The sequence below is a fragment of the Vanessa atalanta genome, chromosome 16 (genome assembly GCF_905147765.1).
Source record: "Vanessa atalanta chromosome 16, ilVanAtal1.2, whole genome shotgun sequence".
Lineage (NCBI taxonomy): Eukaryota > Metazoa > Arthropoda > Insecta > Lepidoptera > Nymphalidae > Vanessa > Vanessa atalanta.
In genome coordinates, this window is record NC_061886.1 from 1,502,603 (window position 1) to 1,525,890 (window position 23,288).

The 23,288-nt window shown below is 36.2% G+C and overlaps 4 protein-coding genes across 5 annotated transcripts in view; 1 reads left to right on the forward strand and 3 right to left on the reverse strand.

Moving 5' to 3' along the window:
- LOC125070030 (Golgi-specific brefeldin A-resistance guanine nucleotide exchange factor 1) overlaps window positions 1-23,288 on the forward strand; it is a 125,747-nt gene that overhangs the window by 47,909 nt on the left and 54,550 nt on the right. The window lies entirely within an intron of this gene.
- On the reverse strand, window positions 528-1,748 carry LOC125070019 (collagenase-like). The gene is made up of 5 exons (XM_047679686.1): window positions 1,557-1,748; window positions 1,201-1,468; window positions 1,017-1,106; window positions 734-930; window positions 528-643 (listed from the first exon to the last, which is right to left on the reverse strand). The coding sequence occupies exons 1-5, from the start codon at window positions 1,746-1,748 to the stop codon at window positions 539-541; spliced, it is 852 nt and encodes a 283-aa protein (XP_047535642.1). The 3' UTR covers window positions 528-538.
- Window positions 5,202-6,422, reverse strand: LOC125070021 (collagenase-like). The gene is made up of 5 exons (XM_047679690.1): window positions 6,231-6,422; window positions 5,875-6,142; window positions 5,691-5,780; window positions 5,408-5,604; window positions 5,202-5,317 (listed from the first exon to the last, which is right to left on the reverse strand). Exons 1-5 carry the CDS (start codon window positions 6,420-6,422, stop codon window positions 5,213-5,215), a joined length of 852 nt encoding a protein of 283 aa, XP_047535646.1. The 3' UTR covers window positions 5,202-5,212.
- LOC125070020 (collagenase-like) lies at window positions 9,876-21,157 on the reverse strand. 2 transcript variants are annotated; one of them, XM_047679688.1, is made up of 5 exons: window positions 20,966-21,157; window positions 20,613-20,880; window positions 20,429-20,518; window positions 10,082-10,278; window positions 9,876-9,991 (listed from the first exon to the last, which is right to left on the reverse strand). In XM_047679688.1, the coding sequence occupies exons 1-5, from the start codon at window positions 21,155-21,157 to the stop codon at window positions 9,887-9,889; spliced, it is 852 nt and encodes a 283-aa protein (XP_047535644.1). In that variant the 3' UTR covers window positions 9,876-9,886. The 2 variants fall into 2 exon arrangements, with proteins under 2 accessions (XP_047535644.1, XP_047535645.1); XM_047679689.1 differs by lacking the exons at window positions 9,876-9,991; window positions 10,082-10,278 and adding exons at window positions 19,782-19,931; window positions 20,152-20,342.

Below are 23,288 nucleotides of genomic sequence, written 5' to 3' on the forward strand. Positions count from 1 at the left end.
TCAGCGGGATATATTTTTTTTCATTTTTTTTTAACCATTTTCCATGTAGGTACAATGATAAGTATATATTAGTTGTTTGAAACAGCCTGGAGGCGATCATTTCATTCCCAAGGTGTGCAGTCAACTAAAAAGTCATTAGTGTTGTAATATCCTTTAGCACACAAACGCTCTTTAACGACTCTTTTGAATTTTATAATTGAATAATTTTGAACGTTTTCTGGGATCCTGTTGTAAAAACGTATACATTGCCCCAAAAAAGAGTTACTAACCCTGTGTAATCGGGTACTTGGAGTAACAAGTTTATTCTTGTTCCTAGTGTTAATAGAATGTACGTCACAATTTCTGGGAAAATCATTTATGTTTTTGCGAACATACATAACATTATCAAAAACTACTGATCTTGAATCCCATTATATTTATTAATTTGTTAGATTACGCTTGTCGTATATGTCTTGCCATTTAGTATATGTGTAAATGATGGAAGTAAAATACAAATTTAAATAAATAAATTATTTATTGGACAATAAAGAGCAGACGTTTAAAGGCGGGCGCGAATCCAGGCGTTGAATGCGGTCACTCTGGCGAAACCGGCGGGGAAACCTCGCGTGCAGCCGGCCCTAGAGCCGAAGGAGGTGATACCGATCTGTGTAGCAAGAGAATGTGTTAATAACTAAAATTATATTATACAGATGTATACACAAATATTAAAAAAAGTAAACAACAAAACACTAACCAGAGTGCCGCTGCTGCCTCTACCGATAGCGAGAGGACCACCGGAGTCGCCGCCGCAGGTACTCTGACCGTTAGGGGTGGCGACACACAGGGTGGAAGCGACAATGACATTAGATCCGAAAGTGTTGGCGCACACGGCGTTGGTGATTACTTGCAAGTTAACGTGACGTTTTGACTGGCTGTTGCTGATGCCAACATCTGAGGAATGGATATTTAAGAGTTAGACAGTCATTTTATTTCTCAAATGTAAAGCATTCAGACTGATAATGATCTTTGTAACTTACTGTCACCGGTTCTTCCGAATCCGGCGGCTGTGGCCCAGGTACCGACGTAGTTGTTATTGCCACTGGCAAGATTGATGCGTTGAATATTGTCTAAAGGCAAAGAGTTACATATTTAAGTAAAACAAATGATAGAATAATGTAAAATTAAATACGTGCAATGAAGAGGTAACAAAGATTTGCTTACTGGTGAAAGTAACGTGTCCCATAGTTATAATGGCAACATCGTTGTTAAGGGTATTCTCGTTGTAGCTGGCGTGAACTTGGACGTTGTTGGTGTTCACACGAACACCACCGGAGAAGAGACGGAGAGAGCCTAGGACGAGGGTAAATAGACGAGCTTGGGTTCTACCATGCTTCCAGCAATGAGCGGCGGTCACCGCCTTGGTGTTGGTAAGAAGGGAAGATCCGCAAACTGACTGTCTGCCGTCAGTCAAAGTGATGACCAGACCACCCTGAAATATCAATGTTTATTATAAAATATAAAAGTTAAAACAGTTTTGCGAGTCATGAAATATATCGCACGAGTGAGATATAACTTACCAAGTGAGGGTGTGCGCCGAGAGAAGACGCTTGCCCTCCAGTGATCCTGGAGCCGTCGAAGTCCTGAGCCTCCTCGGCGAGCTTGATGCGTGCAGCTTCTGCGATGCCGATCTCCTCATGGTAGTCGGAGAAGATTTTCTCCTCAGCTGCGACAGCCAGGGCCAGGCCAACGACGATAAGCAGGAATTTCATGGTGGAAGTAGTACTGAATTGTTCAGCGGAGAGAGATACCTTATATACTAATCAATATCTTATCTGTCATCTGTATTCGTTTTATCAATTTTTTAATTGCAAAGCGGTTTATCACAATGCAATTTTAATACGCTGTGATTGTTAAGCCTCACGATACTTGTAAAGTTGATCGCGTTAAATCGAGATCCGTTCGATACTTTAAAACTCCGGTTGCAACATTTTAGGACAGTGTGAAGAACTTTTACGTATTTCGTTCAATGAGCTAGAGGCGTGAGATACGTCGGTTACTTGAATGAATAGTAAGTCAGTTCGGTAGCATTATGCGCCAGAAGCGGTTTACTTACCATATTTATTCGGTTCAGTTTTCACGTGATTACTTAAACACATCAGTACGAAAACAGAGGAGCTCGGCGAAATTAGCCTACTGTCAAAGAGGGTTATTTCTAGCATATGTTATGCTAGAAATAACAAAAAACATTTTATTAGGGTTCTAATCAAAATCTTATTTATAAATATAGGCAAATCCCATTGGTTGATTACTGCCGCTGCGCCCAAAGAGGTTGTATTATTGCGGATGTATATAATATTGCTATGATCAGATTATTTGTCAAAATCATGCCAAAGCTAAATTATTAAATAATCAACAAATTAATAGAGTATATGAAGAAAAATATTTGGGATTAATTTTGGATACCGGGATGACATGGAAACCCCACATAAATAAAATAAAAGGTAAACTTATTTCTCTGATGCGTTTTTTGCGAGGCATTGTGCGTTGCTTACCACGACAAGTGCGTTATATTATTTACAATTCTCTTATCAAACCTCACATAGACTATCTAATACAAATATGGGGAACAGCTGCTAAAACTAATTTAGATAGTCTACAAATAACTCAGAATAAATTAATAAAACTATTCTTTCATTATAACTATTTAACACCTACGCAAAAAATCTATAAGGAAACCCAAATCATGAGCATCCACCAATCATATATATATTTTAATTGCGTACTAATACGAAAAATATTAAATAACGAAATACACACTCAAATAAAATTTACTAAAAAACACGAAGAGCAAAAAATGACATTACGATCAGCAAATGACATTAGCTTATTTAAGCCGCGTACTAAATACGGTAAAAAGTGCATTATGTATGAAGGTGCTAAATTGTATAACTCTTTACCCAAAAATATAAAAGACGCAAAAACGATGGCTAATTTCAAAAAATTACTTAAATCCTACATTACTAGTAATCATAACATTCTAAGTTAAATTATTTAATAAATAAAAATATATGTCCAAAATTATATTTAGGAACCTTAAACTAATATAGATATTTACAGAACCTATGTTAATAAATTACTGTACAATACAATACATATCAAATATTTTTTAACATTATATCAAACTCCTAAATTTCGGTATGTTAACACTTCCAGTTGTAACAGTTCTTTGTTTCTATGCATCGAGTGTACCGTACGAATTGTCGAACTACCCAACAAAATTTTTATAATTGTATTATTGTTTTTTAAGTGAATGTAAATTCTTTTAAATAAAGTTCTTAAACCCGAAAGCTAGAATTGAATTACGGGTTATGAATAGACCAGACCGTACCTTTTACAGTGAATACGTATGTTAAGATTAAGTTTATATTTTTCTTTCCTGTGACTTAGTAAGGAAACCCTCAGGAAGTTTATTTTTAAAACTGATACAATGTCAGTAGTGTTACCCAAACTATAAAACCCAAGCAGAAATAAGATCAGTTACTTGTCTAACATTTCTGACCGCGTATGCTTTGGAGCTGATTAGATAAGTATTATTTAAAGTTAGCTTTAAATTTTACTTCCGTTGATTTGGTAAGCACAGGCGACGCAGTTTGACATTATGACCTTAATTTTTTAGTAACTTTGTACCAACGATATCGCTTCAACGTACATCGCCGATATTATTATACTCAATTTATTTAAAATCAATAAATATCTAAAGTACCTTCTCCGATTTTGTTATTATTATTCTCTTTTTTTAAGGTATCATTGTGTAATAAATTACTAATCTTGGGCTTAATTTTGCAGACTATCTTTATCAATACTTTTAATGATTCTATTACGTAATCGATATGGGCAAATCGCGATGCAATCTCTTTGTTGCCTTATAAATCAGTGCGGGACGAGACGCTGTGCTGACAGTGTCTGTGACACTTTTCGTCCCAATTGCAGGGCACAGGAAGTGTGAGGTTTCCGCGCAGCATATTTATTTTGTACACTGATAATGTCACTATTTTATTCTGTCTAGTAGGTCTTTGCTATGCTTAATATAAGTCATGATTATCTATGGGTGAAATTAAAAATATATATATAACAATCGAAATTAGGTTTTCTGGTTTTTTAAAATTTTTGTAACGTCTGAGCATCTTGGGTTGGTTGGGATAATTTTTAGTAATCTGGTTCTATTTTGAAAAATAGCATTCTTAATTTATGAAATTCAACTTCAAATTTTTGTTTAATAAAAGTGAGGTTTAAAATTTCAAAACTTTACTATTTGAGAGTCATATGTGTCAATCGGTCAAAATCAGTCTTAATCGTTATGTTACACTGTTGAATTAATGTAAAGCTTTCACCGGCTCGGAAAGTAAATTCTACCGAGAAGAACCGGCAAGAAACTCAATAGTTACTCTTTTTTACCATTTAATGACAGAGTGTGTCAGTAAAGTACAATATTTTTTTATACTTTCTGCCTAGAAGTACTAAGTCTACGCTTTTTTATCTTTACTATCTTGTATTTAGTAATATGATCTATTTATCAATGTTCTTTATTGATGAGATTTAAATTTTCTAATAGGCCAAGTAAAAACTAACATTGGAATCTTATTATAGAAATGAATACCGAGCCCCAGGATGGATGTTTTGACTTTGCGAAGTCGGAAACAAGGAGTTAGGTATTAGTTTACCATACCTACTCGTGTCTACACAATGATTGTCATCGGTTCTTTCAATAAAATACAGAAAAGTGTAAAAGCCAACCAAGGGGTATAATATCAACGTACCCAAGGTTGGTGGCGCATTGGTGACGTAAGGAATGGTAAAAAATGAATACGGTGCTAATATCGTACGTCTTTTGTGATTGCTAATACTGAAAATGAAAATTTGGTAGTTTAAGTGTAGCTCTTGTTCTGAATGCACTCAATGTTCTGTTCGATGAATATTATTTGTGGCCACGTATCTCGAATGACCTGTATTCTTCCTTTTATGTATTATTCCATTACGTATTGACACAATATAAAGCATTTGCGCAACGGTGACGTCATGACGGCCACAGATGATCTTGAATCCCATTATATTTATTAATTTGTTAGATTACGCTTGTCGTATATGTCTTGCCATTTAGTATATGTGTAAATGATGGAAGTAAAATACAAATTTAAATAAATAAATTATTTATTGGACAATAAAGAGCAGACGTTTAAAGGCGGGCGCGAATCCAGGCGTTGAATGCGGTCACTCTGGCGAAACCGGCGGGGAAACCTCGCGTGCAGCCGGCCCTAGAGCCGAAGGAGGTGATACCGATCTGTGTAGCAAGAGAATGTGTTAATAACTAAAATTATATTATACAGATGTATACACAAATATTAAAAAAAGTAAACAACAAAACACTAACCAGAGTGCCGCTGCTGCCTCTACCGATAGCGAGAGGACCACCGGAGTCGCCGCCGCAGGTACTCTGACCGTTAGGGGTGGCGACACACAGGGTGGAAGCGACAATGACATTAGATCCGAAAGTGTTGGCGCACACGGCGTTGGTGATTACTTGCAAGTTAACGTGACGTTTTGACTGGCTGTTGCTGATGCCAACATCTGAGGAATGGATATTTAAGAGTTAGACAGTCATTTTATTTCTCAAATGTAAAGCATTCAGACTGATAATGATCTTTGTAACTTACTGTCACCGGTTCTTCCGAATCCGGCGGCTGTGGCCCAGGTACCGACGTAGTTGTTACTGCCACTGGCGAGGTTGATGCGTTGAATATTGTCTAAAGGCAAAGAGTTACATATTTAAGTAAAACAAATGATAGAATAATGTAAAATTAAATACGTGCAATGAAGAGGTAACAAAGATTTGCTTACTGGTGAAAGTAACGTGTCCCATAGTTATAATGGCAACATCGTTGTTAAGGGTATTCTCGTTGTAGCTGGCGTGAACTTGGACGTTGTTGGTGTTCACACGAACACCACCGGAGAAGAGACGGAGAGAGCCTAGGACGAGGGTAAATAGACGAGCTTGGGTTCTACCATGCTTCCAGCAATGAGCGGCGGTCACCGCCTTGGTGTTGGTAAGAAGGGAAGATCCGCAAACTGACTGTCTGCCGTCAGTCAAAGTGATGACCAGACCACCCTGAAATATCAATGTTTATTATAAAATATAAAAGTTAAAACAGTTTTGCGAGTCATGAAATATATCGCACGAGTGAGATATAACTTACCAAGTGAGGGTGTGCGCCGAGAGAAGACGCTTGCCCTCCAGTGATCCTGGAGCCGTCGAAGTCCTGAGCCTCCTCGGCGAGCTTGATGCGTGCAGCTTCTGCGATGCCGATCTCCTCATGGTAGTCGGAGAAGATTTTCTCCTCAGCTGCGACAGCCAGGGCCAGGCCAACGACGATAAGCAGGAATTTCATGGTGGAAGTAGTACTGAATTGTTCAGCGGAGAGAGATACCTTATATACTAATCAATATCTTATCTGTCATCTGTATTCGTTTTATCAATTTTTTAATTGCAAAGCGGTTTATCACAATGCAATTTTAATACGCTGTGATTGTTAAGCCTCACGATACTTGTAAAGTTGATCGCGTTAAATCGAGATCCGTTCGATACTTTAAAACTCCGGTTGCAACATTTTAGGACAGTGTGAAGAACTTTTACGTATTTCGTTCAATGAGCTAGAGGCGTGAGATACGTCGGTTACTTGAATGAATAGTAAGTCAGTTCGGTAGCATTATGCGCCAGAAGCGGTTTACTTACCATATTTATTCGGTTCAGTTTTCACGTGATTACTTAAACACATCAGTACGAAAACAGAGGAGCTCGGCGAAATTAGCCTACTGTCAAAGAGGGTTATTTCTAGCATATGTTATGCTAGAAATAACAAAAAACATTTTATTAGGGTTCTAATCAAAATCTTATTTATAAATATAGGCAAATCCCATTGGTTGATTACTGCCGCTGCGCCCAAAGAGGTTGTATTATTGCGGATGTATATAATATTGCTATGATCAGATTATTTGTCAAAATCATGCCAAAGCTAAATTATTAAATAATCAACAAATTAATAGAGTATATGAAGAAAAATATTTGGGATTAATTTTGGATACCGGGATGACATGGAAACCCCACATAAATAAAATAAAAGGTAAACTTATTTCTCTGATGCGTTTTTTGCGAGGCATTGTGCGTTGCTTACCACGACAAGTGCGTTATATTATTTACAATTCTCTTATCAAACCTCACATAGACTATCTAATACAAATATGGGGAACAGCTGCTAAAACTAATTTAGATAGTCTACAAATAACTCAGAATAAATTAATAAAACTATTCTTTCATTATAACTATTTAACACCTACGCAAAAAATCTATAAGGAAACCCAAATCATGAGCATCCACCAATCATATATATATTTTAATTGCGTACTAATACGAAAAATATTAAATAACGAAATACACACTCAAATAAAATTTACTAAAAAACACGAAGAGCAAAAAATGACATTACGATCAGCAAATGACATTAGCTTATTTAAGCCGCGTACTAAATACGGTAAAAAGTGCATTATGTATGAAGGTGCTAAATTGTATAACTCTTTACCCAAAAATATAAAAGACGCAAAAACGATGGCTAATTTCAAAAAATTACTTAAATCCTACATTACTAGTAATCATAACATTCTAAGTTAAATTATTTAATAAATAAAAATATATGTCCAAAATTATATTTAGGAACCTTAAACTAATATAGATATTTACAGAACCTATGTTAATAAATTACTGTACAATACAATACATATCAAATATTTTTTAACATTATATCAAACTCCTAAATTTCGGTATGTTAACACTTCCAGTTGTAACAGTTCTTTGTTTCTATGCATCGAGTGTACCGTACGAATTGTCGAACTACCCAACAAAATTTTTATAATTGTATTATTGTTTTTTAAGTGAATGTAAATTCTTTTAAATAAAGTTCTTAAACCCGAAAGCTAGAATTGAATTACGGGTTATGAATAGACCAGACCGTACCTTTTACAGTGAATACGTATGTTAAGATTAAGTTTATATTTTTCTTTCCTGTGACTTAGTAAGGAAACCCTCAGGAAGTTTATTTTTAAAACTGATACAATGTCAGTAGTGTTACCCAAACTATAAAACCCAAGCAGAAATAAGATCAGTTACTTGTCTAACATTTCTGACCGCGTATGCTTTGGAGCTGATTAGATAAGTATTATTTAAAGTTAGCTTTAAATTTTACTTCCGTTGATTTGGTAAGCACAGGCGACGCAGTTTGACATTATGACCTTAATTTTTTAGTAACTTTGTACCAACGATATCGCTTCAACGTACATCGCCGATATTATTAGACTCAATTTATTTAAAATCAATAAATATCTAAAGTACCTTCTCCGATTTTGTTATTATTATTCTCTTTTTTTAAGGTATCATTGTGTAATAAATTACTAATCTTGGGCTTAATTTTGCAGACTATCTTTATCAATACTTTTAATGATTCTATTACGTAATCGATATGGGCAAATCGCGATGCAATCTCTTTGTTGCCTTATAAATCAGTGCGGGACGAGACGCTGTGCTGACAGTGTCTGTGACACTTTTCGTCCCAATTGCAGGGCACAGGAAGTGTGAGGTTTCCGCGCAGCATATTTATTTTGTACACTGATAATGTCACTATTTTATTCTGTCTAGTAGGTCTTTGCTATGCTTAATATAAGTCATGATTATCTATGGGTGAAATTAAAAATATATATATAACAATCGAAATTAGGTTTTCTGGTTTTTTAAAATTTTTGTAACGTCTGAGCATCTTGGGTTGGTTGGGATAATTTTTAGTAATCTGGTTCTATTTTGAAAAATAGCATTCTTAATTTATGAAATTCAACTTCAAATTTTTGTTTAATAAAAGTGAGGTTTAAAATTTCAAAACTTTACTATTTGAGAGTCATATGTGTCAATCGGTCAAAATCAGTCTTAATCGTTATGTTACACTGTTGAATTAATGTAAAGCTTTCACCGGCTCGGAAAGTAAATTCTACCGAGAAGAACCGGCAAGAAACTCAATAGTTACTCTTTTTTACCATTTAATGACAGAGTGTGTCAGTAAAGTACAATATTTTTTTATACTTTCTGCCTAGAAGTACTAAGTCTACGCTTTTTTATCTTTACTATCTTGTATTTAGTAATATGATCTATTTATCAATGTTCTTTATTGATGAGATTTAAATTTTCTAATAGGCCAAGTAAAAACTAACATTGGAATCTTATTATAGAAATGAATACCGAGCCCCAGGATGGATGTTTTGACTTTGCGAAGTCGGAAACAAGGAGCTAGGTATTAGTTTACCATACCTACTCGTGTCTACACAATGATTGTCATCGGTTCTTTCAATAAAATACAGAAAAGTGTAAAAGCCAACCAAGGGGTATAATATCAACGTACCCAAGGTTGGTGGCGCATTGGTGACGTAAGGAATGGTAAAAAATGAATACGGTGCTAATATCGTACGTCTTTTGTGATTGCTAATACTGAAAATGAAAATTTGGTAGTTTAAGTGTAGCTCTTGTTCTGAATGCACTCAATGTTCTGTTCGATGAATATTATTTGTGGCCACGTATCTCGAATGACCTGTATTCTTCCTTTTATGTATTATTCCATTACGTATTGACACAATATAAAGCATTTGCGCAACGGTGACGTCATGACGGCCACAGATGATCTTGAATCCCATTATATTTATTAATTTGTTAGATTACGCTTGTCGTATATGTCTTGCCATTTAGTATATGTGTAAATGATGGAAGTAAAATACAAATTTAAATAAATAAATTATTTATTGGACAATAAAGAGCAGACGTTTAAAGGCGGGCGCGAATCCAGGCGTTGAATGCGGTCACTCTGGCGAAACCGGCGGGGAAACCTCGCGTGCAGCCGGCCCTAGAGCCGAAGGAGGTGATACCGATCTGTGTAGCAAGAGAATGTGTTAATAACTAAAATTATATTATACAGATGTATACACAAATATTAAAAAAAGTAAACAACAAAACACTAACCAGAGTGCCGCTGCTGCCTCTACCGATAGCGAGAGGACCACCGGAGTCGCCGCCGCAGGTACTCTGACCGTTAGGGGTGGCGACACACAGGGTGGAAGCGACAATGACATTAGATCCGAAAGTGTTGGCGCACACGGCGTTGGTGATTACTTGCAAGTTAACGTGACGTTTTGACTGGCTGTTGCTGATGCCAACATCTGAGGAATGGATATTTAAGAGTTAGACAGTCATTTTATTTCTCAAATGTAAAGCATTCAGACTGATAATGATCTTTGTAACTTACTGTCACCGGTTCTTCCGAATCCGGCGGCTGTGGCCCAGGTACCGACGTAGTTGTTACTGCCACTGGCGAGGTTGATGCGTTGAATATTGTCTAAAGGCAAAGAGTTACATATTTAAGTAAAACAAATGATAGAATAATGTAAAATTAAATACGTGCAATGAAGAGGTAACAAAGATTTGCTTACTGGTGAAAGTAACGTGTCCCATAGTTATAATGGCAACATCGTTGTTAAGGGTATCCTCGTTGTAGCTGGCGTGAACTTGGACGTTGTTGGTGTTCACACGAACACCACCGGAGAAGAGACGGAGAGAGCCTAGGACGAGGGTAAATAGACGAGCTTGGGTTCTACCATGCTTCCAGCAATGAGCGGCGGTCACCGCCTTGGTGTTGGTAAGAAGGGAAGATCCGCAAACTGACTGTCTGCCGTCAGTCAAAGTGATGACCAGACCACCCTGAAATATCAATGTTTATTATAAAATATAAAAGTTAAAACAGTTTTGCGAGTCATGAAATATATCGCACGAGTTAGATATAACTTACCAAGTGAGGGTGTGCGCCGAGAGAAGACGCTTGCCCTCCAGTGATCCTGGAGCCGTCGAAGTCCTGAGCCTCCTCGGCGAGCTTGATGCGTGCAGCTTCTGCGATGCCGATCTCCTCATGGTAGTCGGAGAAGATTTTCTCCTCAGCTGCGACAGCCAGGGCCAGGCCAACGACGACAAGCAGGAATTTCATGGTGGAAGTAGTACTGAATTGATCAGCGGAGAGAGATACCTTATATACTAATCAATATCTTATCTGTCATCTGTATTCGTTTTATCAATTTGTTAATTGCAAAGCGGTTTATCACAATGTAATTTTAATACGCTGTGATTGTTAAGCCTCACGATACTTGTAAAGTTGATCGCGTTAAATCGAGATCCGTTCGATACTTTAAAACTCCGGTTGCAACATTTTAGGACAGTGTGAAGAACTTTTACGTATTTCGTTCAATGAGCTAGAGTTGTGAGATACGTCGGTTACTTGAATGAATAGTAAGTCAGTTCGGTAGCATTATGCGCCAGAAGCGGTTTACTTACCATATTTATTCGGTTCAGTTTTCACGTGATTACTTAAACACATCAGTACGAAAACAGGGGAGCTCGGCGAAATCAGCCTACTGTCAAAGAGGGAACATATGCTAGAAATAACAAAAAACATTTTATTAGGGTTCTAATCAAAATCTTATTTATAAATATAGGCAAATCCCATTGGTTGATTACTGCCGCTGCGCCTAAAGAGGTTGTATTATTGCGGATGTATATAATATTGCTATGATCAGATTATTTGTCAAAAACATGCCAAAGCTAGAATTGAATTACGGGTTATGAATAGACCAGACCGTGCCATTTACAGTGAATACATACATATGTTAAGATACTATGAAAATATTCAAATTATAAAACCCGAGCAGAAATAAGATCAGTTACTTGTCTAACATTTCTGACCGCGTATGCTTTGGAGCTGATTAGATAAGTATTATTTAAAGTTAGCTTTAAATTTTACTTCCGTTGATTTGGTAAGCACAGGCGACGCAGTTTGACATTATGACCTTAATTTTTTAGTAACTTTGTACCAACGATATCGCTTCAACGTACATCGCCGATATTATTAGACTCAATTTATTTAAAATCAATAAATATCTAAAGTACCTTCTCCGATTTTGTTATTATTATTCTCTTTTTTTAAGGTATCATTGTGTAATAAATTACTAATCTTGGGCTTAATTTTGCAGACTATCTTTATCAATACTTTTAATGATTCTATTACGTAATCGATATGTGCAAATCGCGATGCAACCTCTTTTTTGCCTTATAAATCAGTGTCTGTGACATTTTTCGTCCCAATTGCAGGGTACAGGAAGTGTGAGGTTTCCGCGCAGCATATTTATTTTGTACACTGATAATGTCACTATTTTATTATTATTAATTTTACGACGTTGACTATATCACCAGAAAATTTAATTTATTTTTAACGCTTGAAAATAGTAGGCAATTATCTAAAAAAATATATTGACTTCCGATTTATTTTGTATGTTCATAGTACCTGTTGGTGTTGAGAAATAAATAAATAAAATATCACAGTACAAAAATCCTTTATCATAACGATGAATATGATTCATACATACTACAAATAGAAAAGGTTCCAAAATCAATCCTAGTGGAACACACTCATACCTAGCGCTGTTTATATGAAAGTGCTTAGTGCTATACATTATCAAATGTTCTTCACAAATAATTTATTTCATAATTAATTATGCATCGTATATACATACATATATATGTGCCTAAGGTGCAAGAACGGCTCTTTTGGACATCATTCGTCGAGTGATCGAAAGCCAAATTGCTTATTATGAAAACTTGTATTTATGCGAAAGCGTAGAAAATGATGATCATAAATCAATTAGTCATTTCCGATGTTTTACTCTGTGATGGAAGTATACAGACTGTTCGGTTAAATATATGAATGGGCTGGTATGCACTAGCCTCAAGTTTCTCAGAGAGAAAATGGTTAGAAACTGGTCGGGGAAATATGCCATTGTAAAAAAGTACACAGCTGTCACAAATAGGGGAAAAATTAAGGTTTTATATAAATATCAGTGAATGTCTTAGTCTGTCTAGTAGGTCTTTGCTATGCGTAATATAAGTTATGATTATCTATGGGTGAAATTAAATATATATATGTCGGAGAAGCAGGATGCCGAACAGTTGGGTTCGGGGATTGATCCGACATTTGTAAGACTATGTGGGCGTGCAATGGAGATATTCACAAAATAAAACGTATTTAATATCGTCTAATCACTGTATTCATTGATTCAATAATCGTACACCACAATAATATCAAAAGATTACAATAATTCATCTCGATTAAGAGCAAATGGGTTTGCAAGCAACCATCGCATTCGAATCGCCTGTCAAAACATAACGACTCGCGTTGCCATGACACTTACAACTCCATTCGGGGTGACCCGCTCTTATAAGTAAATCAGCCATCAAACATTATTGCCAACTACTCGATTCATTAATTATCCAAATTAACAACTAAAGTAACCACGCTCCGATATATATATACTTATATAACAATCGAAATTAGATTTTCTGTTTTTTTTAAATTCTTGTAACGTCTGAGCATCTTGGGTTGGTTGGGATAATTTTTAGTAATCTGGTTCTATTTTGAAAAATAGCATTCTTAATTTATGAAATTCAACTTCAAATTTTTGTTTAATAAAAGTGAGGTTTAAAATTTCAAAACTTTACTATTTGAGAGTCATATGTGTCAATCGGTCAAAATCAGTCTTAATCGTTATGTTACACTGTTAAATTAATGTAAAGCTTTCACCGGCTCGGAAAGTAAATTCTACCGAGAAGAACCGGCAAGAAACTCAATAGTTACTCTTTTTTACCATTTAATGACAGAGTGTGTCAGTAAAGTACAATATTTTTTTATACTTTCTGCCTAGAAGTACTAAGTCTACGCTTTTTTATCTTTACTATCTTGTATTTAGTAATATGATCTATTTATCAATGTTCTTTATTGATGAGATTTAAATTTTCTAATAGGCCAAGTAAAAACTAACATTGGAATCTTATTATAGAAATGAATACCGAGCCCCAGGATGGATGTTTTGACTTTGCGAAGTCGGAAACAAGGAGTTAGGTATTAGTTTACCATACCTACTCGTGTCTACACAATGATTGTCATCGGTTCTTTTAATAAAATACAGAAAAGTGTAAAAGCCAACCAAGGGGTATAATATCAACGTACCCAAGGTTGGTGGCGCATTGGTGACGTAAGGAATGGTAAAAAATGAATACGGTGCTAATATCGTACGTCTTTTGTGATTGCTAATACTGAAAATGAAAATTTGGTAGTTTAAGTGTAGCTCTTGTTCTGAATGCACTCAATGTTCTGTTCGATGAATATTATTTGTGGCCACGTATCTCGAATGACCTGTATTCTTCCTTTTATGCATTATTCCATTACGTATTGACACAATATAAAGCATTTGCGCAACGGTGACGTCATGACGGCCACAGATGATCTTGAATCCCATTATATTTATTAATTTGTTAGATTACGCTTGTCGTATATGTCTTGCCATTTAGTATATGTGTAAATGATGGAAGTAAAATACAAATTTAAATAAATAAATAATTTATTGGACAATAAAGAGCAGACGTTTAAAGGCGGGCGCGAATCCAGGCGTTGAATGCGGTCACTCTGGCGAAACCGGCGGGGAAACCTCGCGTGCAGCCGGCCCTAGCGCCGAAGGAGGTGATACCGATCTGTGTAGCAAGAGAATGTTTAAAAAATTGTAATTACCGAATGAACTTGTCGTGATATTTAAGTATACGGACATATATTTTAAAATATAAAAACCAAATTAGGTCCAGATCAACTCGAAGCTATACCCCACTCTCGTGTCACTCGTATAAACATTATACATACGAGGGAGCGTTTTTATATTCGCGGAATGGGGCATATAGGGGTACATAGGGGGGATAAAAATCTAAATTATTTTTCCTTTTAAATATATTCCTGCAAGACACATTTTTCAGCTCTTTCAAATAATTTATTTATAACCATCATAAAAAAATATCATCAAAATAAACCGAAATAGCATCCTTGACTTCATCATCGGTGGTAAATTTTTTATCCCCTAGCTCTTTTTTCATTTTTGGAATTAGATAGTAATCACTTGGAGCCAGGTCTGGACTGTAGGGTGGGTGATTCAAAATATCGAAGCCCATCTTATGCTGGGCAGCCAACGCAACGCGGCACTTGTGGATGAGCGCGTTGTCGCGCAGAAGCAGCACACATTTTGTCAATTTTTCCCGTCTTTTTTCTTTAATGGCTTTTTTTAATTACTCTAATATTGTAGCGTAGTATTCCCCGTTTATAGCAACACCTTAATCTTTATAATCTATCAATAATATTCCGTCAGAGTCCCAAAAATGCCATGAGTTTCCCATCTGACTGTGACACCCTAAACTTCTTGGGAGGTGCTGTGCTGTTTTTATGCCATTGCATGGAGTCTTGTTTCTGCTCAGATTAATAATGATGAACCCAAGTTTCGTCTCCAGCAACAATTCTACTCAATAAACCATCCTTGTCTTCGTTGTAGAGGCCAAAATAATGTAAGTGAACACTCACGCGCTGTTGTTTTCGCGGCGGCTTGACCATTTTCTGCACCCCTCTTGCACTGAGCTTAGTCGTGCCAAGATGATCATGCAGGATTTTAAAAATGGTTGTATCGGATACTCCAAACTTTTCTGCGAGTTGTTATTTCTTAATCGAACATCGTCGAGTAGAATTTTCTCAACTTTTTGGATAAGTTCTGATATGGTCACCTCGATGCTTCTGCCCGGCCTCGGGTCGTCTACAAGTGACTTCCTTCCTTGTTTAAATAAATTTTGGCACTTGTACACCATGGTTTTTCCTGGGCAAGAGTCGACGTAAGCCGATGACATCTCATTCAGTATGGTCGGAACAGATCTTCCTTGTTTGGTAAGGAACTTTATAACGGCACGATATTCGATATTTTCCATATTTCACTTTTCACTCCCGATTATATGGCTTGATTGACGATAACTCAAACAATATTTGTTTAATAACAATGAAACCTCGTATTTATAATAAGTATGAGTCGGTTCATAAATGCTAAATACTACGAATTATAACTAAACAAAAAAATACTGACCAGAGTGCCACTGATGCCTCTGCCGATAGCGAGAGGACCGCCGGAGTCACCGCCGCAGGTGCTCCGACCGTTAGGGGTAGCGACACACAGTGTGGAATAGATAATGGCACTAGATCCGTAAGTGTTGGCGCACACGGCGTTGGTGATTACTTGCAAGTTAACGTGACGCTGGTTGTTGCTGATACCAGAACCTGAGGAATGGATATTTAAGAATTAGACAATCATTTTATTTCTCAAATGTAAAGCATTTAGACTGATAATGGCCTTTGTAACATACTGTCACTGGTTCTACCGTATCCGGCGGCTGTGGCCCAGGCACCGACGTAGCTGTTACTGCCACTGGCGAGGTTGATGCGTTGAATATTGTCTAAAGGCAAAGAGTTACATATTTAAGTAAAACAAATAATAGAATAATCTAAATATAAATACGTGGAATGAAGAGGTAATAAAGATTTGCTTACTGGTGAAAAAAACGTGTGCCATAACTATAACGGCAACATCGTTGTGAAGGGTTCTGTCGTTGAAGTTGGCGTGAACTAGGACGTGGTTGGTGTTCACACGAACACCACCGGAGAAGAGACGGACAGAGCCTAGGACGACGGTGAGTTGACGAGCTTGGATTCTGTCATGCCTCCAACAATGAGCGGCGGTCACTGCCCTGTTGTTGGTAATAAGGGTAGATCCGCAAACTGACTGTCTGCCGTCAGCCAAAGTAATGACCAGACCACCCTGAGATATTAATGTTTATTATAATATGAAAGAAAAACTGTTTTGCGAGGCATGAAAGATATGGCACGACTAAGATATAACTTACCAAGTGAGGGTGTGCGCCGAGAGCAGACTCTTGTCCTCCAGTGATCCTGGAGCCGTCGAAGTCCTGAGCCTCCTCGGCGATCTTGATGCGTGCAGCTTCTGGGATACCGATCTCCTCATGGTAGCTGGAGAAAATTTCCTCCTCAGCTGCGACAGCCAGGGCCAGGCCAACGACGACAAGCAGGAATTTCATGGTGGAAATCGTACTGAATTGTTCAGTGAAAACAGATATCTTATATACTAATCAGTATCTTATCAATCCTCTGCCTGTCATGTATCATCAATCAATCAATTAATATTAATTTGTTATTTCCTGTGGGGTTCGTCACAATTAAATTTTAATACGGTGCGTAATGTTTTCGGTACGTACGCAAATAAACTTCCAAATATCCATTAAAAGCAAGGAATATTTCATGTGAAAAAATACTGTATATTATATGGTCAGATTTGGTAATAATCAGTTATCGTATTAGTTAAAGTTAGGTAAACGTAATGGTCTTATGCTTTAAATCGATATCTGTTCGATACGTTAAAAGTCCGCTCGTTGCGTTTTAGGTCAGTGTGAAGAACTTTTACGTATTTTGCATCAACAAGCTAAAATCGTGAGATACGTTGGTTACTTGAAATAATAATATATCATTGCAGTAGCGTCATAGCGTTTGATAGCATTGCGGAGCATTGGCTTAAAATTTAAAATTAATTCAAATTTATTTTTCAAAAATTTTGTAATAATGACGGTGAAAATGATCATAGCCGTTACGAAACAAAAATCGAAATTCTTTTACATATTAAATATTATTATATAAAAAAAATCTGTTGGGAGAGAAAGAAGTTGTTAGTTAGATAATTATTTAATTATAAGGTACAGTATATGTCGGTGGGTTATACTGATTGTTAATACAAATACAAGATCTCAAATTAATTTTAAAGTTTTTAAATTTAGTTACAATTAAACTCAGCTTGGGTCGCTTGGGATAAAATGATGTTTAAATAATCAATTTACTATAATTTATCTTATTGAAAATTAATCAGGCATGCCATCCTTGTAGTAGCACCAGCAAGAATCTGGACCCACTCAACCAGGACATGGCAACCGTCCACACTTTAATATTTCAGCTTTCAATTTCTAACCCATGTGGTGCGTAAAATCCTCTTGTAATACAAAATATACATGTTTAAAGATATCCGTTAGCGAGGGATGTAAGCTTGATTTTATCTTCTTCAGGTTTAAAGTCTTGCTTAATAGAAATGGCGACTTCAACCCCGGAGAATCATTCCATTGGGTCAAAAATCAATGTAAATCACAAATTAAACATGACTACATTATATATCATCTCATGTGATCCTAAATCCTAATCCTAAAATTCTGGTTTTTATAATATATAATAAGTCATGAAATAGAAAAGGACCTAAAATTGATCCTAGTAGACCACCCATACTTGGTACGCAGCGTTCTAGAAGACTATTTCTGAAAAACCAATATAGAAAAAAAAATTTTTCCATATATGAACCAATGCTTTACATAATTAAATGTTTTGAACAAATCATAGAATACGTCAATTAGCAAGAATAATACTTATTTTTTTCATCATGCATATGCATAGTATATTTGTCTATGCAGTTTCCTTTAGTAGAGCCGAATTGGTCAATATGAAAAATTGTATTTATACCAAAGTCTAGACGTTGATTTGAAATATTTTGCTTAGGGACCGAAGACTATAAATAGACGTATAGTTACTTACTGAGATCGCATATGCATCTAGTTTTATTTATCGGTATAACAATACGTTTTAGTAAATCACCCCAATACTAATGAACCCATATTACGCCATATTAGTTCTCATGTTAAGATTATTAAATATTTTATAATATCTATTGCAATGACTCTTTCTAACCCAATACTTTTAATTCCTCGAATCGGGGCTTAGCCGAGGATATCGGGTGGCAGCTATGTAAGCTATCCACGAAAGAAATATTTAAATATTTATAATAATATAAAATAAATAGATTCAATGTTATTTTGGTACTTTTATAAAATAATAATATACTAAAAAGTAGCAGAAACCGCGGAGTCACTGGCGTCATATTCAGCTCGTCACATAAGTCCAAGGGTGCAAGCACTAGAACACTTTCCCAAAACGTAGATGCCTAGTATTGCTGTTATTCTTAATTAGGTATTATAATTTGTTAAATTAAATAATTCGGATATTGTTGGTTCAAATTGTTATCTTTTAAAATAACACTATTTTTATCATTTTAGGGTACAGCGAAGAACGTTAAAGTCATGTTTTGTTTAGTTATATGTCCCTAATATATAAAACCTTTCTTAATGAAATTACTCATAAATTAAGATCACTTCAGTTAAATCCATTCACAAATTTAAATCCCCCAATTGGGTCAAACGAGGTCCCCAACCCCATTGTGGTCTAATTCTAAAAAAAATTCATATCCTTGCTTGTATTTGTTCTAAAAAGCCAAAATATTAGTGTCCATTTTTCTATCTTGACAAAGTATGTCAACGCGTTATATGGTTCCCTATTATTTTTCGTGTCTTATATCTACCTAATTATAGTATAGTTGATTTTTAGCAAATTTCGTAAAGCGTAACAGGCAAGCCGACACAAAGAATATTGCAATAGTCTCTGCAAACCAACCACTTCGCGACCACCACCGAGAGTGCAGTTTAGTACCTCCATGACCAGAAAATGTACTTTGTGACACTTAAGTAAACGTAACCATCTATTATAAAAAAATTGACACTTATTTTTGAACATTAAAATAGTTTCCGTGAGATAGGTAAATGTTGTCGCTGTTCTTTCGTCAGAAATGATGTTGAAAATTGACTGAATGTAACTAAGTAAAGCACAAATGTATAAAATTTAATATATTTATTTAACGACAAAAGTAGATGTTTAAAGGCGGGCGCGAATCCAAGCGTTGAATGAGGTCACTCTGGCGAAAGCGGCGGGGAAGCCTCGTGTGCAGCCGGCCCTAGCGCCGAAGGAGGTGATACCGATCTGTGTAGCAAGAGAATGTGTTAAAATTGTAATTACCGAATGAACTTGTCATGATATTTAAGTATACGGACATAGATTTCAAAACATAAAAACCAAATTTGGTCCAAGATCAACTTGAAGCTATACCCCTCTCGTGTCACTCGTATAGACATTATACATAATATAAATGTATATACAGAGTCGGTTCCGAAATGACGACGATAAACAACAAAATACTGACCAGAGTGCCACTGCTGCCTCTGCCGATAGCGAGAGGACCGCCGGAGTCACCGCTGCAGGTGCTCCGACCGTTAGGGGTGGCGACACACAATGTGGAAGAGATAACGGCACTAGATCCGAAAGTGTTGGCGCACACGGCGTTGGTGATTACTTGCAAGTTAACGTGACGCAGGTTGTTGCTGGTACCAGCATCTGAGGAATAGGTATTTAAAAGTTAGACAATCATTTTATTTCTCAAATGTAAAGCATTTAGACTGATAATGGCCTTTGTAACTTACTGTCAGCGGTTCTACCGAATCCGGCGGCTGTGGCCCAGGTACCGACGTAGTTGTTACTGCCACTGGCGAGGTTGATGCGTTGAATATTGTCTAAAGGCAAAGAGTTACATATTTAAGTAAAACAAATAATAGAATAATCTAAATGTAAATACGTGGAATGAAGAGGTAACAAAGATTTGCTTACTGGTGAAAGAAACGTGTCCCATAATTATAACGGCAATATCGTTGTTAAGGTTTCCCTCGTTGTAGCTGCCGTGAACTTGGACGTTGTTGGTGTTTATACGAACTCCACCGGAGAAGAGACGGACAGAGCCTAGGACGACGGTGAATTGACGAGCTTGGACTCTACCATGCCTCCAGCAATGAGCGGCGGTCACTGCCCTGTTGTTGGTAAGGAGGGAAGATCCGCAAACTGACTGTCTGCCGTCAGTCAAACTGATGACCAGACCACCCTGAAATGTCAATGTTTATTATAATATGAAAGAAAAACAGTTTTGCGAGGCATGAAAGATATGGCACGACTAAGATATAACTTACCAAGTGAGGGTGTGCGCCGAGAGCAGACTCTTGTCCTCCAGTGATCCTGGAGCCGTCGAAGTCCTGAGCCTCCTCGGCGAGCTTGATGCGTGCAGCTTCTGGGATACCGATCTCCTCATGGTAGCTGGAGAAAATTTCCTCCTCAGCTGCGACAGCCAGGGCCAAGCCAACGACGACAAGCAGGAATTTCATGGTGGAAATCGTACTGAATTGTTCAGCGAAAATAGATATCTTATATACTAATCAGTATCTTATCAATCCTCTGCCTGTCATGTATCATCAATCAATCAATTAATATTAATTTGTTATTTCCTGTGGGGTTCGTCACAATTAAATTTTAATACGGTGCGTAATGTTTTCGGTACGTACGCAAATAAACTTCCAAATATCCATTTAAAGCAAGGAATATTTCATGTGAAAAAATACTGTATATTATATGGTCAGATTTTGTAATAATCAGTTATCGTATTAGTTAAAGTTAGGTAAACGTAATGGTCATATATTTTAAATCGATACCTGTTCGATACGTTAAAACTCCGCTCGCTGCGTTTTAGGTCAGTGTGAAGAACTTTTACGTATTTTGCTTTAATAAGCTAAAGTCTTCGGATTCGAAGATAACTTGAAATAATGGTAAGTCAGTGCGGTAGCATTACGCTCTCGATGCGGATTACTTAATATATTTGTTTAGGATTGTTTGGTTTATTGTGATTACTTTAACACTAGTACTAAAATAAACGAGCTCCGGTGATAATGAGCGTAACGTACAGGATAACACTTTGGCTCATTTTCGAAATAACCATCAAAATTATTTTACGGCTGACTCAATTACAATGTAATTAAAATAATTTTAATTGATATGATAATGGTTGGTTCTTTTTATGCAATCGGAGCGCCTTTTTCTTGTGTTGCTCGATGTAAAAAATAATCACCCCTTAACCCCTAAAACGTATCTAACAGTTCTTTCTAGAACTATTTCTATGCATACTTTTAATACGAAGGAAATATCCGAAAGCGAACTAATCGAGTGGTTCTGAAAGATTTGTTTTTCTAATATTACATAATTTGTGTTGGAAAAAGTTTTAAGTTTTTTAGTTGTTTTTTTTTTTTTTTTAACAGTGACAACCAAGAAAAGCAATGTATTTCATCAAATTCGTGACACTCACACTGTTGACGACGTCTTAATTAACATCGTTCGCAGACTCAGAATCTGTAATAACATTATACATTAACGCTTTAGTAACTCTATCTACTCTTCACGCTTAAACCGTTGAACTAATTTAGGTGAAATACATTTAGTATGAAGTTTGCGACCCGGGGAAAGACGTAGGCGATTGTTTTTAATTTAAAAACAGGCTAGTATTCAAATCAAATTAAAATATACTTTATTCAAGTAGGTTTTTACAGACACTTTTGAATCGTCATTTAACAAACTATTTAAAGTAAATCTACCACCGGTTCGGAATGCAGATTCTACCGAGAAGAACCGACAAGAATACCAGTAGTTACTCTTTTTCAACATCTAAAAATACAGTCGTGTTAGTTAAATACAATTATATATGTATGGTATGTCTCCTGCCTGGAAGTCGATAAGCATTAACTCCAAGCTTTTTATCATCAATATAATCTTGTATCGAATAATATGCCTTCTTTACCAAAGTATTTCTTATAAATGATTTGAATCTATGAAATTTAAAAATTTCTGCGGATTTTTATTATAGAAGCGGTTACCTCGACCCAAGAATGATTTATTGACTTTGCGGAGTCGGAAACTTGACGTTCTAAGTTTATTCTTACTTCTTGTGCACATACAATGATTATCACTAATTTTATCAAAGTGATCAATGCTACTGTGAGTATACATAATATTGTTGTCAATATATTGTAAATACTTTATTTAAAAAATCCCGAAGAGTCTCTAGCTCCAAGATTATAAATAGACCGGATTGCTCTCTTTTGTATTGTGTAATTGGGGGTGACGTTTTGTGGGCTATAGGTAAAGTTTTGTAAATGTCTCGCGGGTAACGTATTTACATTAATCTTCTATAGCCCGTACGACTAAGATTCCTGTAGGAATAGAGGAATTATTAAAGGATATGATAATGACTAGAGAACTAAAGACAAATTTTACAATTAGTTTTCACGATACCGTCAATCGAGGATTTCAATAATTATTTTTCTTATTCATTATGGGTACAATTGCGTTTTGATTGTTGACGAAACTGTTATCGGAACATTGGAAGTTAAATTTAAGTATTCGGGTGGAATAGTGTTGTTTGTAAATAACCATTAATCAATATCTGTTTGATCGCGTTGTATAACAGAG